The sequence below is a fragment of the Oncorhynchus keta genome, chromosome 1 (genome assembly GCF_023373465.1).
Source record: "Oncorhynchus keta strain PuntledgeMale-10-30-2019 chromosome 1, Oket_V2, whole genome shotgun sequence".
In the NCBI taxonomy this organism is placed as follows: domain Eukaryota; kingdom Metazoa; phylum Chordata; class Actinopteri; order Salmoniformes; family Salmonidae; genus Oncorhynchus; species Oncorhynchus keta.
Genome location: NC_068421.1, coordinates 22,048,375 through 22,067,358, shown reverse-complemented (window position 1 = coordinate 22,067,358; position 18,984 = coordinate 22,048,375). Strand labels below are relative to the sequence as shown.

At 49.3% G+C, this 18,984-nt stretch overlaps 1 protein-coding gene across 2 annotated transcripts in view; it reads right to left on the bottom strand.

Annotated features, from left to right (window-relative positions):
• sez6b (seizure related 6 homolog b) overlaps nt 1-18,984 on the bottom strand; it is a 176,500-nt gene that overhangs the window by 90,456 nt on the left and 67,060 nt on the right. Inside the window, exons 2-3 of one of the 2 annotated variants that reach the window (XM_052518658.1) lie at nt 14,410-15,174; nt 12,426-12,559 (exon numbers count right to left, since the gene is read on the bottom strand). In XM_052518658.1, coding sequence (XP_052374618.1) covers nt 12,426-12,559; nt 14,410-15,174 — 899 coding nt within the window. The remainder of the gene's footprint in view (nt 1-12,425; nt 12,560-14,409; nt 15,175-18,984) is intronic. The other variant, XM_052518660.1, reaches the window with a different exon arrangement.

The following is an 18,984-nucleotide window of genomic DNA, read 5'->3' as shown; positions in this document are numbered from 1 at the left end:
TTGCTTATGGAAAACCCAGCAGCGTTGCAGTGCTTGACACACTAAAACCGGTGCGCCTGGTACCTACTACCATACCCTGTTCAAAGACACTTAAATATTTTGTCTTGGGGATTCACCCTCTGAATGACACACATACACAATCCATGTCTCAATTGTCTTATGTCTTAAAAATCCTTATTTAACCGGTCTCCTCCCCTTCATCTAAACTGATTGAAATGGATATAACAGGTGCCATCAATAAGGGATCATATCTTCCACCTGGATTCACCTGGTCAGTTTATCTCATGGAAAGAGCACGTGTACCTAATAAATATGGAATACTTTATATTCCGTGTGACAGCATTTCAGTGGCAAATGTTGTTTCATGTAATAGATGTCCAGTAATCCACCTCTCTTCCACACAGAAACTTTTAATTGAAAGTTGCTTTTTCTGTATGAAGTACATCTCCTCTACACTGTTATTTAGAAGGTGGAGAGTAGAGCATCAGAAAAGCATTAGCTGTCCACTTATTCTCATTGTTGGCCTGTTTTCCTTATGTTAATAGCTGCTGTATCCAGATCTCATTGTCCAAATGAGCTGAACGAAGAGGACCACATTCTGATGGAACATTAGAACAACTCCTAATAGGGAGGAAGGAGCCTACGGCAGTATTTATTAACATTGTGTTATATTGATCCTGTTAGTTATCCAACTGAAACACTCTGGAAGCCAACTCTGCTTCACAATTCTTCATCTTTCTCTCGCTCTCTCCCTTATTTCTTTCCTTTCTGTCTCTATGTCCTCCTTGTTCTGTCTCTAAATCTCAGAAGACCTTTCTGTCTCTATGTCCTCCTTGTTCTGTCTCTATGTCCTCCTTGTTCTGTCTCTATGTCCTCCTTGTTCTGTCTCTATGTCCTCCTTGTTCTGTCTCTATGTCCTCCTTGTTCTGTCTCTAAATCTCAGAAGACCTTTCTGTCTCTATGTCCTCCTTGTTCTGTCTCTAAATCTCAGAACACCTTTCTGATCTCTATGTCCTCCTTGTTCTGTCTCTAAATCTCAGAAGACCTTTCTGTCTCTATGTCCTCCTTGTTCTGTCTCTATGTCCTCCTTGTTCTGTCTCTATGTCCTCCTTGTTCTGTCTCTAAATCTCAGAAGACCTTTCTGTCTCTATGTCCTCCTTGTTCTGTCTCTAAATCTCAGAAGACCTTTCTGTCTCTATGTCCTCCTTGTTCTCTCTCTAAATCGTAGAAGACCTTTCTGTCTCTATGTCCTCCTTGTTCTGTCTCTAAATCTCAGAAGACCTTTCTGTCTCTATGTCCTCCTTGTTCTGTCTCTAAATCTCAGAAGACCTTTCTGTCTCTATGTCCTCCTTGTTCTGTCTCTAAATCTCAGAAGACCTTTCTGATCTCTTAATTCATTGACTGTCCCTTTGTCGTTATGTCCTCTCTCTGTTAAGTCTCCAACACGGTGGGAGAGGTAGGGACAGGAGAGTGAGGGCAGCTGCCTTACAGCCTACAGACTTACAGCAGACTGAATCCAAGACAGGTGAGCAGGCTGATGATACCCACCAACACCGACTCCTTGACCAGGAAAAAATGCATCTTAAAAAATCTCACCAGAAATCATTCTAAAGTGCTGTACAGCACTTTCAACATATCAAAGCCCTGCCTCGGTCACATTGGTAAACTTCAAATCCTCTACCAACAATAGCAAAGTACAAAAGAGGAAAACAGAGTGCAGAAGGGGAGATGAGTAATGGACTTTCCCTCCTTCCCTCTCTTCTTTCCTTGGTCTCACACTCCCTCTATGACTCTCTGACTATCAGCCAAGGCACTGGAGATTGGCCTGTGTGGCAGCAGGTGTGACTGTGACTATAGCCACTTCCAGAGAGTGGCTGTGGTGTCGTGAGTGTCACCATGTGGGAGCAGTCACCGGTCAGTCATCTCATCTACTGCCTGATCCTGTCAGTGTCTGCCTGGAGACAGCGGGTGCACATCACAAACTGAGAGGAAACTCACTATGTGAACTAACATGGCTGCCATCACTGCCACTTGTCCCGCTGAGTTAAGTGTTAGGGATAGAAATAAATAACGCTGAAAATAACCAGCACTTCACTCTGAGTCAGAGGACATTACAGTCTTGTAAGGACCTTTGTTGGCTTAGCTGGAAAGCCCACATTCACAAACCAGGTGTCTGAGAGACTTTTTAAGTATCTGGGCTGCTGTTGGGCTGAAACAAATCCCCTCTTGTCTCAGTGAGGAAAGAGCAGTGAGAGAACAACAGTCAACGTAGTCACAGCAAGTTATTCACACCGTCACCCAGGTGGTGCAAAGTACCGGTGCTCAGTAGTGCTGACAAGACAAACAAGCACAGTGAGATCACTGAGAGCTGGGCTCTCTCACTGCCACTAAGTGCATCTCCTTGTTTCTCTTTCCTCCAGTGTTGTATTCACAGAGCCCATGTGGAATCTGCTAATTGCACTTCTCCCAGCTCCTCTGTGGCCCCTCCATGGTTCCTAGCAGGCATCAGTCAGCCCACAACAGGAGGAGAACATACACTGTGACGAAGGAAAAATAAAAGGGACCTAGTCCAGAGAGAGAAGGGGAGAGGCGAGGGGAGGAGAGGAGAGGCCTGGTCCAGAGAGAGGAGAGGCGAGGGGAGGAGAGGAGAGGCCTGGTCCAGAGAGAGGAGGGGAGAGGGGAGGGGAGGAGAGGAGATGCCTGGTCCAGAGAGAGGAGGGGAGAGGCGAGGGGAGGAGAGGAGAGGCCTGGTCCAGAGAGAGGAGAGGCGAGGGGAGGAGAGGAGAGGCCTGGTCCAGAGAGAGGAGGGGAGAGGCGAGGGGAGGAGAGGAGAGGCCTGGTCCAGAGAGAGGAGGGGAGAGGGGAGGGGAGGAGAGGAGAGGCCTGGTCCAGAGAGAGGAGAGGCGAGGGGAGGAGAGGAGAGGCCTGGTCCAGAGAGAGGAGGGGAGAGGGGAGGGAGGAGAGGAGATGCCTGGTCCAGAGAGAGGAGGGGAGAGGCCTGGTCCAGAGAGAGGAGGGGAGAGGGGAGGGGAGGGGAGGAGAGGAGAGGCCTGGTCCAGAGAGAGGAGGGGAGAGGCGAGGAGAGGAGAGGAGAGGCCTGGTCCAGAGAGAGGAGGGGAGAGGGGAGGGGAGGAGAGGAGAGGCCTGGTCCAGAGAGAGGAGGGGAGAGGGGAGGAGAGGAGAGCAGAGGCCTGGTCCAGAGAGAGGAGGGGAGAGGGGAGGGGAGGAGAGGAGAGGCCTGGTTAGAGAGAGGAGGGGAGAGGGGAGGGGAGGAGAGGAGAGGCCTGGGCCAGAGAGAGGAGGGGAGAGGCGAGGAGAGGAGAGGAGATGCCTGGTCCAGAGAGAGGAGGGGAGAGGGAGGGGGAGGAGAGGAGAGGCCTGGTCCAGAGAGAGGAGGGGAGAGGTGAGGAGAGAGGAGAGGAGAGGCCTGGTCCAGAGAGAGGAGGGGAGAGGGGAGGGAGGAGAGGAGAGGCCTGGTCCAGAGAGAGGAGGGGAGAGGGGAGGGGAGGAGAGGAGAGGGCCTGGTCCAGAGAGAGAGGGGAGAGGGGAGGGGAGGAGAGGAGAGGCCTGGTCCAGAGAGAGGAGGGGGAGGGGGAGGGGAGGAGAGGAGAGGCCTGGTCCAGAGAGAGGAGGGGAGAGGAGGGGAGAGGAGAGGAGAGGAGAGGAGAGGAGAGGAGAGGAGAGGAGAGGAGAGGAGAGGAGAGGAGAGGAGAGGCCTGGTCCAGAGAGAGGGGGGGAGAGGGGAGGGGAGGAGAGGAGAGGCCTGGTCCAGAGAGAGGAGGGGAGAGGGGAGGGGAGGAGAGGAGAGGCCTGGTCCAGAGAGAGGAGGGGAGAGGGGAGGGGAGGAGAGGAGAGGCCTGGTCCAGAGAGAGGAGGGGAGAGGAGGGGGAGAGGAGAGGAGAGGAGAGGAGAGGAGAGGAGAGGAGAGGAGAGGAGAGGAGAGGAGAGGCCTGGTCCAGAGAGAGGAGGGGAGAGGCGAGGAGAGGAGAGGAGAGGCCTGGTCCAGAGAGAGGAGGGGAGAGGAGAGGAGAGGAGAGGAGAGGAGAGGGGAGAGGAGAGGAGAGGAGAGGAGAGGAGAGGAGAGGGAGAGGAGAGGCCTGGTCCAGAGAAAGGAGGGGAGAGGAGAGGAGAGGAGAGGAGAGGAGAGAGAGGAGAGGAGGGAGAGGAGAGGAGAGGCCTGGTCCAGAGAGAGGAGAGGGAGAGGAGAGGAGAGGAGAGGAGGAGGGAGAGGGAGAGGAGAGGAGAGGAGGAGGGAGAGGAGAGGAGAGGAGAGGAGAGGAGAGGAGAGGAGAGGAGAGGCCTGGTCCAGAGAGAGGAGGGGAGAGGCGAGGAGAGGAGAGGAGAGGCCTGGTCCAGAGAGAGGAGGGGAGAGGCGAGGAGAGGAGAGGAGAGGAGAGGCCTGGTCCAGAGAGAGGAGGGGAGAGACGAGGAGAGGAGAGGAGAGGCCTGGTCCAGAGAGAGGAGGGGAGAGGGGAGGAGAGGAGAGGAGAGGCCTGGTCCAGAGAGAGGAGGGGAGAGGGGAGGAGAGGAGAGGCCTGGTCCAGAGAGAGGAGGGGAGAGGCGAGGGGAGGAGAGGAGAGGCCTGGTCCAGAGAGAGGAGGGGAGAGGGGAGGGGAGGAGAGGAGAGGCCTGGTCCAGAGAGAGGAGGGGAGAGGGGAGGGGAGGAGAGGAGAGGCCTGGTCCAGAGAGAGGAGGGGAGAGGCGAGGGGAGGAGAGGAGAGGCCTGGTCCAGAGAGAGGAGGGGAGAGGGGAGGGGAGGAGAGGAGAGGCCTGGTCCAGAGAGAGGAGGGGAGAGGCGAGGAGAGGAGAGGAGAGGCCTGGTCCAGAGAGAGGAGGGGAGAGGCGAGGAGAGGAGAGGAGAGGAGAGGAGAGGAGGAGAGAGAGAGGAGGGCAGAGGCGAGGGGAGGAGAGGAGAGGCCTGGTCCAGAGAGAGGAGGGGAGAGGGGAGGAGAGGAGAGGCCTGGTCCAGAGAGAGGAGGGGAGAGGGGAGGAGAGGAGAGGCCTGGTCCAGAGAGAGGAGGGGAGAGGCGAGGAGAGGAGAGGAGAGGCCTGGTCCAGAGAGAGGAGGGGAGAGGAAAGGAGAGGAGAGGCCTGGTCCAGAGAGAGGAGGGGAGAGGCGAGGAGAGGAGAGGCCTGGTCCAGAGAGAGGAGGGGAGAGGGGAGGAGAGGAGAGGAGAGGAGAGGCCTGGTCCAGAGAGAGGAGGGGAGAGGGGAGGAGAGGAGAGGCCTGGTCCAGAGAGAGGAGGGGAGAGGTGAGGAGAGGAGAGGAGAGGCCTGGTCCAGAGAGTGGGGAGGAGAGGAGAGGCCTGGTCAAGAGAGAGGAGGGGAGAGGGGAGGAGAGGAGAGGCCTGGTCCAGAGAGAGGAGGGGAGAGGCGAGGAGAGGAGAGGGAGAGGCCTGGTCCAGAGAGAGGAGGGGAGAGGGGAGGAGAGGAGAGGAGAGGCCTGGTCCAGAGAGAGGAGGGGAGAGGGGAGGAGAGGAGAGGCCTGGTCCAGAGAGAGGAGGGGAGAGGCCTAGTCCAGAGAGAGGAGGGGAGAGGCGAGGAGAGGAGAGGAGAGGAGAGGCCTGGTCCAGAGAGAGGAGAGGAGAGGCCTGGTCCAGAGAGAGGAGGGGAGAGGTGAGGAGAGGAGAGGAGAGGAGAGGAGAGGAGAGAGGAGAGGAGAGGAGGGAGAGGAGAGGAGAGGAGAGGAGAGGAGAGGAGAGGAGAGGAGAGGAGAGGAGAGGAGAGGCCTGGTCCAGAGCGAGGGGAGGAGAGGAGAGGCCTGGTCCAGAGAGAGGGGAGGAGAGGCCTGGTCAAGAGAGAGGAGGGGAGAGGTGAGGGGAAGATAGATAGAGAGGAGGGGAGAGGGGAGGAGAAGAGGAGAGGAGAGGCCTGGTCCAGAGAGAGGAGGGGAGAGGCGAGGAGAGGAGAGGAGAGGAGAGGCCTGGTCCAGAGAGAGGGGAGGAGAGGAGAGGCCTGGTCAAGAGAGAGGAGGGGAGAGGTGAGGGGAAGATAGATAGAGAGGAGGGGAGAGGGGAGGAGAAGAGGAGAGGAGAGGCCTGGTCCAGAGAGAGGAGGGGAGAGGCGAGGGGAGGAGAGGAGAGGCCTGGTCCAGAGAGAGGAGGGGAGAGGCGAGGGGAGGAGAGGAGAGGCCTGGTCCAGAGAGAGGAGGGGAGAGGGGAGGAGAGGAGAGGCCTGGTCAAGAGAGAGGAGGGGAGAGAAGAGGGGAGGGGAGGCCTGGTCCAGAGAGAGGAGGGGGAAGAGGAGAGAAGAGGAGAGGCCTCTGTGACACCAGCTTCTCCAAAAGCTGGATAGAAGTAGAAATTATGTTTTATAGGATGTGGAGGTGTGGAGGCAGCTGTTTTGACAGCTTCTTCTGCCTGAGCTGAAACACCAGAGCTATTGTGGAGCAGAAATTTCAGGGATAGAGATATTGGTTTGACACACACCACACATGCTACTCCTAAGACTGGGTTATTGTACAGTACATATTACTGGTGAGCTCTCAGTGCTGAAGATACAGCTCTCTCCCACAGATGATGACAGGTCATTAACAGGCCCTTGTTTTTACTTACCTCCAGCTCCCTAGTTATGATTGAGTTGTGGACTATCTATCAGGAGATGAGAGTGGATTGGGCCAGGGTATTGATTCTTGTCCCTCCAGCAGTTAAAGGTCTGAGCCGTGTGCTTTAGTGTGCTTTAGTGTACTGAGAGTCAGCGCGTCTGGCCCTGTAGGCTAGAGCCTGAACTCTACTGCTGTTCAGTCAGGGAGGGAGCCAATGTGCAAATAGCGCGTTGCAGGCGACTGAACGCTGCATGCCTCCTCTTCCCCTCTGACACACCGTAACCTAAAAAATGAGTCAAAGGTTCAGGACACACATCATGTTTATGGTAATAAGGATCTACATGCAATATGTAGCCTACATGTTCCAGTTGTGCGTGGCTCATGGCTGAGGTTGATTCATCAATTATCCTCTGCTCCCAGGTCTTCTGCAGTCTTTGGCGCACGTATGTCATTTCACTACGAAGTGTGTGCAGAGTGGATCATTATTTGTAAAAGAGAGAAACAAATCCTCGACTCACACAGAGAGAAAATGGAGAAACAAATGTGTTTGAACATGTATATATTTTCTAGCAATTTTGTTGTAGCCCTAGTTGTAAAGTATGTCAAGATGTCAATAGTTATATATATACACTGCTCAAAAAAATAAAGGGAACACTTAAACAACACAATGTAACTCCAAGTCAATCACACTTCTGCGAAATCAAACTGTCCACTTAGGAAGCAACACTGATTGACAATAAATTTCACATGCTGTTGTGCAAATGGAATAGACAACAGGTGGAAATTATAGGCAATTAGCAAGACACCCCCATCCTGGCTGATGTTTTGGTCACTTTTGAATGCTGGTGGTGCTTTCACTCTAGTGGTAGCATGAGACGGAGTCTACAACCCACACAAGTGGCTCAGGTAGTGCAGCTCATCCAGGATGGCACATCAATGCGAGCTGTGGCAAGAAGGTTTGCTGTGTCTGTCAGCGTAGTGTCCAGAGCATGGAGGCGCTACCAGGAGACAGGCCAGTACATCAGGAGACGTGGAGGAGGCCGTAGGAGGACAACAACCCAGCAGCAGGACCGCTACCTCCACCTTTGTGCAAGGAGGAGCAGGAGGAGCACTGCCAGAGCCCTGCAAAATGACCTCCAGCAGGCCACAAATGTGCATGTGTCTGCTCAAACGGTCAGAAACAGAATCCATGAGGGTGGTATGAGGGCCCGACGTCCACATGTGGGGGTTGTGCTTACAGCCCAACACCGTGCAGGACGTTTGGCATTTGCCAGAGAACACCAAGATCAGCAAATTCGCCACTGGCGCCCTGTGCTCTTCACAGATAAAAGCAGGTTCACACTGAGCACATGTGACAGACGTGACAGTCTGGAGACGCCGTGGAGAACGTTCGGTGGTGGCGGTGGGTCAGTCATGGTGTGGGGTGGCATTTCTTTGGGGAGCCGCACAGCCCTCCATGTGCTCGCCAGAGGTAGCCTGACTGCCATTAGGTACCGAGAGGAGATCATCAGACCCCTTGTGAGACCATATGCTGGTGCGGTTGGCCCTGGGCTCCTCCTAATGCAAGACAATGCTAGACCTCATGCGGCTGGAGTGTGTCAGCAATTCCTGCAAGAGGAAGGCATTGATGCTATGGACTGGCCCGCCCGTTCACCAGACCTGAATCCAATTGAGCACATCTGGGACATCATGTCTCGCTCCATCCACCAAGGCCACATTGCACCACAGACTGTCCAGGAGTTGGCGGATGCTTTAGTCCAGGTCTGGGAGGAGATCCCTCAGAAGACCATCCGCCACCTCATCAGGAGCATGCCCAGGCGTTGTAGGGAGGTCATACAGGCACGTGGAGGCCACACACACTACTGAGCCTCATTTTGACTTGTTTTAAGGACATTACATCAAAGTTGGATCAGCCTGTAGTGTGGTTTTCTACTTTAATTTTGAGTGTGACTCCAAATCCAGACCTCCATGGGTTGATAAATTTGATTTCCATTGATCATTTTTGTGTGATTTTGTTGTCAGCACATTCAACTATGTAAAGAAAAAAGTATTTAATAAGAATATTTCATTCATTCAGATTTAGGATGTGTTATTTTAGTGTTCCCTTTATTTTTTTGAGCAGTGTATATTTAAATATGTCATATCATCCCAGAGAGTCAGTCTTTAGTGAAGCACTCTTCCCCAGTCCTCCAAAAAGTATCAGGGTGACACTTCTTACAGAATATTGAATTGACACCCTTTACTAAATAATCCAAGCAGTGACCAATGCATCCCAATCAATCTCTGCCATCAACCCAGACAGAGACTGCAGATAGAACTGTACTTTATTGAACTGTGCCGAGGTCCACTTAAGCCAGAGTAGTTGGGAATATTGACCCATCAGTCGATACTCTTCAGTACTACCCACTATGGCTTCAGTGAGCTGCTGAAAGGTCCTCTCCCACCACCTGCACACTTCTGGAGTGGACAGAACTACTGGGCTGGACATGTCTTAGCTTGGCCTGCAGTGCATTGATCTATGAACTGACACAGACATGTGGTACTACAGCGGAAATTGAATCAATCCTCCTACTTTCACATGACAACACTGTTGGGTGGTTAACAGAGGGTCTCTGACTTTCAACCAACTTCCACTCCTCCTCCCAGACTGCAGCTTAAACACATTGTTTATAACGGCACATGGTAAACCTGATGGGTCTTGCCTTTGTGTGGAGTTGTGAGGGTGGTACTATATACTATATAGACTTCGGGAGTTTGAGAGCTAGAAACACTTTTCAAGCTAATTTCTCTCTCCATCCCTCCCTCCCTCCGCCCTGAGGCAGGGCCGGAGCAGGAAATAGTTGGGACCCTATGGTCTGATGGAGCAGTGCGCTAGGCAGGTGTGGGCCGTAGACCTCAAAGCAGGGCAAATAAACAAATGCTGCCCAAGGAATAGTCCACATCAGTCTTTATCTTCTTGCCTACATCAAGGCAACCATTTAAATCCAGCTTACGCTAAAATGAATGATAAACTGGAGTTGTTAAGACCCACATTCTACAAAGCCCCCTGGTCTAGAGAAGTCCTTTGAAGTAGATTAATCCAAAAGATTTCCAGATAAAAGGAATTATCAACCCAGTCTTTTAGAAACAGGATGACACCACCTGGAGTGTAGAGGGGTGAAAGGGGTGTAGATGGGTGTAGACTGAGTGTAGTGGGGTGTAAAGGGGTGTAGAGGGGTGTAGACTGAGTGTAGTGGGGTGTAGAGGGGTGTAGAGGGGTGTAGAGGGGTGTAGACTGAGTGTAGAGGGGTGAAAGTGGTGTAGAGGGGTGTAGACTGAGTGTAGAGGGGTGTAGAGGGGTGTAGACTGAGTGTAGAGGAGTGTAGAGGGGTGTAGACTGAGTGTAGAGGGGTGAAAGGGGTGTAGAGGGGTGTAGACTGAGTGTAGTGGGGTGTAAAGGGGTGTAGAGGGGTGTAGACTGAGTGTAGAGGGGTGTAGAGGGGTGTAGACTGAGTGTAGAGGGGTGTAGAGGGGTGTAGAGGGGTGTAGACTGAGTGTAGTGGGGTGTAGAGTTGTGTAGACTGAGTGTAGAGGGGTGAAAGGGGTTTAGAGGGGTGTAGACTGAGTGTAGTGGGGTGTAGAGGGGTGTAGAGGGGTGTAGACTGAGTGTAGAGGGGTGAAAGTGATGTAGAGGGGTGTAGACTGAGTGTAGAGGGGTGTAGATTGAGTGTAGTGGGGTGTAGAGGGGTGTAGACTGAGTGTAGAGGGGTGTAGCGGGGTGTAGACTGAGTGTAGAGGGGTGAAAGGGGTGTAGAGGGGCGTAGACTGAGTGTAGTGGGGTGTAGAGGGGTGTAGAGGGGTGTAGACTGAGTGTAGAGGGGTGTAGAGGGGTGTAGACTGAGTGTAGAGGGGTGTCGAGGGGTGTAGAGGGGTGTAGACTGAGTGTAGGGTATAGAGGGGTGTAGACTGAGTATAGAGGGGTAAAAGGGGTGTAGAGGGGTGTATACTGAGTGTAGAGGGGTGTAGAGGGGTGTAGACTGAGTGTAGAGGGGTGAAAGGGGTGTAGAGGGGTGTAGACTGAGTGTAGTGGGGTGTAGAGGGGTGTAGACTGAGTGTAGTGGGGTGTAGAGGGGTGTAGACTGAGTGTAGAGGGGTGAAAGGGGGGTAGAGGGGGGTAGACTGAGTGTAGTGGGGAGTAAAGGGGTGTAGAGGGGTGTAGACTGAGTGTAGAGGGGTGTAGACTGAGTGTAGAGGGTGAAAGGGGTGTAGAGGGGTGTAGACTGAGTGTAGAGGGGTGTAGAGGGGTGTAGACTGAGTGTAGAGGGGTGAAAGGGGTGTAGAGGGGTGTAGACTGAGTGTAGTGGGGTGTAAAGGGGTGTAGAGGGGTGTAGACTGAGTGTAGAGGGGTGAAAGGGGTGTAGACTGAGTGTAGTGGGGTGTAAAGGGGTGTAGACTGAGTGTAGTGGGGTGTAGAGGGGTGTAGACTGAGTGTAGTGGGGTGTAAAGGGGTGTAGACTGAGTGTAGTGGGGTGTAAATGGGTGTAGACTGAGTGTAGTGGGGTGTAAAGGGGTGTAGAGGGGTGTAGACTGAGTGTAGAGGGGTGTAGACTGAGTGTAGTGGGGTGTAAAGGGGTGTAGAGGGGTGTAGACTGAGTGTAGTGGGGTGTAAAGGGGTGTAGAGGGTTGTAGAGGGGCGTAGGGGGGGCATAGTGGATCATAGTGGGTAGAGGGGTGATCCACGCATTGTCTGAATGCCACATTATTTAGTCAATCAACCTGAGGGTAAGGTATCTTTAATGAAGTTAAGAGGAGCTGTGGAGACATTTTAACAGGAAGGCATTAAAGTCCCGTAAACAAGCAAAAAGACTGGACACATAATCCATAAGTAATTAATTAAGAGAAGAAGCTTCCTTACATCTAAATAACATTGAATAATTCAAGACGAGGAGATAAGAGAAGAGAGACGTATACTGAGTGGACAAAACATTAGGACAAAAGATTTAAGTGTCTTTGAACGGGGTATGGTAGTAGGCACCAGGCCCCCCGATTTTAGTGTGTCAAGAACTGCAACGCTCCTGGGTTTTCCACACTCAACAGATTTCCCTTGTCTATCAAGAATGGTCCACCACCCAAAGGACATCCAGACAACTTGGCACAACTGTGGGAAGCATTGGAGTCAACATGGGCCAGCATCCCTGTGGAATGTTTTAGACACCTTGTAGAGTCCATGCCCCAAATAATTGAGGCTGTTCTGAGGGCAAAACTGGGTGTAACTTAATATTAGGAATGTTTTTTACACAAATTGTATGTACACTCAGGGTATACATGTGCTGCTGTCCCGGGTGTTAGCAAGCGCAGGCAGGCGATGATAGGAAGAACAGTGAAGAGGAAGAACGTTCACCTCTCTCCACCCTCCTCCTCCTCATTTTCTGTTCTTTCACAGAAGACATGAAGCAGCTGGGATGCATCATTGTGAATGATTTGCGGTACATATTAATTTCATCCAAAATCTATTAGATCAAGCATCTGGAAGGTCAGAGAGGTAATGGCTATTGTATATCTCAGAAAGAAGCTGAGCTGGAGAAGTAATCATGTGGATGATAGGCTTCAGGTGGAGGTAGATTCCCTGTTTAAATCACTGTGTCATCTTCCAAAGGTCAGTCGCTGCACAATAACAGTAAATACCTTGGAACTGAGTGGACATCATCATCATTTTGAAGCACTAGTGTGGTTTTGCCCGCGAGCCAAAATTGCCATTTTGGATGTTGCATTTGGGTATCTGATGTAATTTCTCGACAGGATGTGTCAGTCTTGTGTGTTTCTATGTTTAATCCACCATGTTTTTTTATAGACAATCACTGTTTTTGATGTACAAAATGAACACGCTTCTAGGCGGTCTGACCTGTATCTCTACTCCATAGCCCGTGTAGACCGTGACGGTGTAGGTGCAGTCCACAGAGGAGTAGTAATGAGAGCTGGACGGCTGGGGCGTCTCTATGTAGCCCTCTGGTGCTGTCAGGTTGAAGATACAGGGAACTGCAAGGACAGAAGGAAAAACATTGAAGACCAATGACACCCCTTCACTAACTGGCATGGGGTGGAGCAAGCTGGAGAAGACTGCCCAGAACAGAGTTTGATGGAGGGGAGTCGTTGATGGCCTACGCTCCCAGAGGAGCGATTGGCCGAAGTAAGTAATACTAACCCTCCCTGATCCCTCCCTGGTCCCATTCTCTCACTCACTCACACCAGCTCCCCTACGTTAATAGTGTTTCAAGGTTTTCAAATTTTCTGCCCGAATCAACAGAGGCCCTCTCACTCTATCCTCTTTAGTTGTGTGGCTCGAGGGACAGATCAGGTGGAGGGAATAACCACAGACAATTCTCTGGTCGCCTTGAGGTGTTTCTGCTCGACCGCTTTATTTGATTTCTGTCTTTCTGAGTTTCCTCCAGAGATAGGGATGACAACAGGAAGTTACTGTGTGCTTGTATGTGCGTGCTTCGTATGTAGGTGTGTGTAGGTGCTGGTATATTCATGTGTGTACCTGTGTGTGTGAGTGTGTGTGTGTGTGTGTGTGTGTGTGTGTGTGTGTGTGTGTGTGTGTGTGTGTGTGTGTGTGTGTGTGTGTGTGTGTGTGTGTGTGTGTGTGTGTGTGTGTGTGTGTGTGTGTGTGTGTCTCAGACATATTGGGAGACTTCCCCATCCTGCCCTTCATTAGTTGTGAAGAGGTCCCCGTGGGTAAAGCACAAACGAAGCAAAGCCTGTGTTTGGAGCGTTCCACTCTAAGATTCCAACTTGGACTTAGGAATAGACATAACATAGTCAACGTAAATCTGTCTCTCTCCAGTGGTTATGATATGTTACGTTTCGTATGGTATGTATTAATTTGTGGATGTCCATCATTCAATATGTATGACATGTTGCAAATTACAATACGTATGATATGTTACCAATCGCAATTCGTACAATAATGTTGTGAATTTGCAATAATTGGCAAATATTAGCTAGATGGCTAATGCGTATGTTAGCTAGGTGGCTAACGTTAGCTAGGCTGGGGTTAGGGTTATAGTTTAAGGGTTAGGGTTAGGTTAAAATGTTAAGGTTAGGGGAAGGGTTGACTAACATGCTAAGTAGTTTCAAAATAGCTAAAAAGTGGTAAGTAAAAAGTTGCAAAGTTGCTAATTTCCTAAAATATTAAAGTTGTCAGTGATGAGATTTGAACACGCAACCTTTGGGTTGCTAGAAGTTCATGTTATCCTTCAATGCATCCCCTCCAACCAAACACCCTCCTTTTGTTTTTTGCCTTGCCTTGCCTGTAACCATACCAAACATAACATATCATAATTATTTGAGTGTCCTCTATTTGCGTTTACTATGTTACGGCTATCTAGTCTATGAGACCAGGCTGAAAATTCTCCTTCACTTCCACCATAACACAAATGTGTCTCAATATCTCATGGTTGCAATCTGGTTTCCACTCCATTTCAGGAGCTCTTGATTGAGTGTGAGAGGAGCAGGAATACTGATGTTGTAATTAATTTAAGCCCCTTGGCTGTTTAGATATGTGAGCTGCAAACAGAGAGGATTGAGATTGTGAGCACACTGGTGTCTCAGACAGACAGACACAGAGCTGCTGTGTTGGAGAGGGTGAAATTCAGCCACTTTACAACCCACCAAGGCCCAGGATTATCTTTAAAACTGTATAATGACAATCTGAGAATGCTGTTCATTATACAGTATCTTCACAATGAAGACAGAATCATGGAAACTGGTGTTGGGTGTGGTGCAGGATATTGTATTTGACAGTAATTGGTACACCGTATGTCTCTGGTTAAGAGTAGGTGATCATTAGAAGTGTGTAGCTACATAGCCTGGCTGTGTTACATTACCTGGGTTGGGCAGGCTGGTGGTGATGATGGTGGTTGTGGTTATAGTAGTCGTAGTGGTCTCATCATCCACATCACCAAATACTGCAGAAGTGTCCATCGCTACACCATCACTGGCATGGCTCATGTTGTGTTCTGCTGACTTCCCTTTATCCTTCTCCACTAGAGTGGTCAAGGCTGGGGGAGTCATGGTGGATGGGGAAGGGACCTCAGAGTGCCTGTCACCCATAGGAGCAGCCAGGTTGTGAGTGTCTGAGTGGGGAGGGAGGGCAGAGGTGACAGGAGTGGTCAGGGTATCCATGGCATCAGCTTCTTCCTCTGTCCTCCTCCCCCTGCTATTGGTCAACACCCCTCTCTGAGTCACAGAGACACGCCCCCCTGGAACAGAGCTACCCTGTGTTGCCAACGGTGACGTGGCTGTTGCCACAATGGTAGTGGTTGAGGCAACATCGGAGAAAGCCAGCTCTTCCTTGTGTGGCACCGTGTGAGTGGAGGAGGGGTCTCTGGCAAAGTGGGGACCTGAGGGTGGCATAGTGGGGTGGGTATCCACACCCCCACTGTCCTCAAAGAAATGCCGCTGTCCTTGGAGGGACTCCTGAAGGAGGAAGCCCTTGTAGAGAGTGTGATGGTTGGGGACATTCAGGGGAGGGGCGGTTGTCACCAGGGGGATCCCTCCGTCAGTGTCCCGTGTGTTGGGGTGCGGGCTGGGCCCTCCACCCTCAGACTGTCCCCTCTGTGTGACAGACGTCCCATCCTCAGAATAGGAGCCTGGAACAACACAGACAGAACACATACAGTATTGGGACAGTATGGTGGTAGAAATGGCAAACGTTGTTATGCACATGCGCTATATGAGCCTTTACAGTTCCACTGTCTGTTTCTCTCATGTAAGAAGAAGCCAGTGTTTTTCCTCTCTTGTTTTTAAGTAACTTGGTCACGTGACCAAAGACAAAGAGCCTCAGAGTGACCATTTTTTCCATCTTGTTATTTTCGTATCTTTCAAGGGCACAGCTGTGTGGAGAGATGAAGAGATCAGAGGCTAGCTTGAGCTGCAGTGATTCTATCAGCAGAAAGGGGTAATAAAACTGACGTTCTTATTTGTTTGTACACTATGTTCCCATCGTGATCTCACACACCTGCTAAACTGCCACAAAGGTTATATAAGCGGAGACCCAACTCTCCCACGGACCTCCCGGTCATGGCCGGTTGCGACAGAGCCTGGGCGCGAACCCAGGGTCTCTGGTGGCACTGCTGGCGCTGCAGTACAGCGCCCTTAACCACTGCGCCACCCAGGAGGCCCGCAGATTTGCCAATCTTATAATAAAAAGTTGTTGTTTGAACAACTTCCTTTCTGGTTAGAATTTCCACAACAATTCTTGGCTACGAGGATGGGATGACTGACTCCATTTGCTGATAGTTCCCGGGGACACCAAGGTTAGCAACGTGCAGGGGCTGCATTAGACGTAGCTCAGGGAGCCCACACTCCACCTGAGTGGAGCAGAAGGGACCCGCCTCGGACCTGCCAGCGAGCGTCAGTGGACAGATACGCCATCCCAAACAATAAAATGAAGGGTGGGACTGACTTTCTTTAGGGACAACTAAAGTACACATTAAAGTATAGATATTGTCTTCGTGACAGAATATTCTACTGTGTGTAGAGGAGAATCAACTGTGTGTGAGTTTCACTGTGTGTGGGTTTTCACTGTGTGTGAAGAAGACCTTGTCTTAGTGACAAGGAGGGCTCTACTGTGTGTGGAGAAAATCCTGTTCTATAACAGAGATATTCCCAGGTAAATGGGAATTATTGGCAAAGTATTAAATTCATATTAATTGATATGCCATGGTTTGCAATTGTCAGATGTAAATACATGATCTATGTTATTCCAGGACAAGGTCCTGGGGTAGAAGTTAGAAGATATAGTTGCAGATTAGAGCATTACCATAGAAGGGCCAATTTGATCAATGGGGAAGAAGAGTAGTGGGCTATGATTGGAGTGTAGGCTTAGACTGGTATAAGACATATAAGCTCAGCAAAAAAATAAACATTCTCTCACTGTCAACTGTGTTTATTTTCAGCAAACTCAGTGGACGGATACGCCATCCCAAACAATAAAATTAAGGGTGGGGCAATTTAAGTGCAGGTTACAATATAGATATTGTCTTTGTGACAGAATACTCTACTGTGTGCAGAGGAGAATTCACTGTGTGTGAGTTTCACTGTGTGTGAAGAAGACCATGTCTTATAGCAGAGATATTCCCGGGAGAATGTGCATTATTGGGAACAAAACCCTGTTTCATAGCAGAGATATTCCCGGGTAAATGCGGATTATTGGGAACAAAACCCTGTTTTATAGCAAAAATATTCCCGGGTAAATGCGCATTATTGGGAACAAAATCCTGTTTCATAGCAGAGATATTCCCAGGTAAATGTGCATTATTGGGAACAAAACCCTGTTTTATAGCAGAAATATTCCCGGGTAAATGCGCATTATTGGGAACAAAACCCTTTTTTATAGCAGAGATATTCCCGGGTAAATGCGGATTATTGGGAACAAAACCCTGTTTTATAGCAGAGATATTCCCAGGTAAATGCGCATTATTGGGAACAAAACCCTGTTTTATAGCAGAGATATTCCCGGGTAAATGCGCATTATTGGGAACAAAACCCTGTTTTATAGCAGAAATATTCCCGGGTAAATGCGCATTATTGGGAACAAAACCCTTTTTTATAGCAGAGATATTCCCGGGTAAATGCGGATTATTGGGAACAAAACCCTGTTTTATAGCAGAGATATTCCCGGGTAAATGCGGATTATTGGGAACAAAACCCTGTTTTATAGCAGAGATATTCCCAGGCAAATGCGGATTATTGGGAACAAAACCCTGTTTTATAGCAGAGATATTCCCAGGTAAATGCGGATTATTGGGAACAAAACCCTGTTTTATAGCAGAGATATTCCCAGGTAAATGCGCATTATTGGGAACAAAACCCTGTTTTATAGCAGAGATATTCCCGGATAAATGCGGATTATTGGGAACAAAACCCTGTTTTATAGCAGAGATATTCCCAGGCAAATGCGGATTATTGGGAACAAAACCCTGTTTTATAGCAGAGATATTCCCAGGTAAATGCGGATTATTGGGAACAAAACCCTGTTTTATAGCAGAAATATTCCCAGGTAAATGCGCATTATTGGGAACAAAACCCTGTTTTATAGCAGAGATATTCCCAGGTAAATGCGGATTATTGGGAACAAAACCCTGTTTTATAGCAGAAATATTCCCAGGTAAATGCGCATTATTGGGAACAAAACCCTGTTTTGTAGCAGAGATATTCCCATGTAAATGTGCATTATTGGGAACAAAACCCTGTTTTATAGCAGAAATATTCCCAGGTAAATGCGCATTATTGGGAACAAAACCCTGTTTTATAGCAGAGATATTCCCAGGTAAATGCGCATTATTGGGAACAAAACCCTGTTTTATAGCAGAGATATTCCCAGGTAAATGCGCATTATTGGGAACAAAACCCTGTTTTATAGCAGAGATATTCCCGGGTAAATGCAGATTATTGGGAACAAAACCCTGTTTTATAGCAGAGATATTCCCAGGTAAATGCGGATTATTGGGAACAAAACCCTGTTTTATAGCAGAGATATTCCCGGGTAAATGCGGATTATTGGGAACAAAACCCTGTTTTATAGCAGAGATATTCCCAGGTAAATGCGGATTATTGGGAACAAAACCCTGTTTTATAGCAGAGATATTCCCAGGTAAATGCGGATTATTGGGAACAAAACCCTGTTTTATAGCAGAGATATTCCCGGGTAAATGCAGATTATTGGGAACAAAACCCTGTTTTATAGCAGAGATATTCCCAGGTAAATGCGGATTATTGGGAACAAAACCCTGTTTTATAGCAGAGATATTCCCGGGTAAATGCGGATTATTGGGAACAAAACCCTGTTTTATAGCAGAGATATTCCCAGGTAAATGCAGATTATTGGGAACAAAACCCTGTTTTATAGCAGAGATATTCCCAGGTAAATGCGGATTATTGGGAACAAAACCCATAGACAAGCAAAAACATAGACAAGCAAAATCATATTTTTCAGAACAAGTGCCTATTTTTTTAATTAATCAATTCTTATAAAAGTAAGTAGTTCCTAATGAAATATTGTTTATTTTGGTTTCTGAGCATGTGTGTGTAGACAGAGTTTTCCACAATGGGAGTCATGAGCAGCAAGGGAGAGCCTTGCCTGTCTGACCTGCTGACTGGAGGTAATGGCAGGTAAGTGGGGCAGGGACATTTTGGAAAAGCCACCGCTCAGGCACAAGGTAGAAGATTTTCCCTTGAAAGGTGCATTAAGTGAAGCCTTATCAGCAGAATGTTGGAAGAAGTTGCAGGATTTTGAGACAACCAAGAATGGCAAAGTAAATAGGATAGATTGGGATGATTTCAGGAAATGGGAAAGAGAAGCAGAACACAGGACTAATATGAGAGTTAAAATCATAATGGTACAAGAAAGTAAGAAAGAAGGATAGATGGAAGAAGATAAGAGAAAAATAAGAAATAGG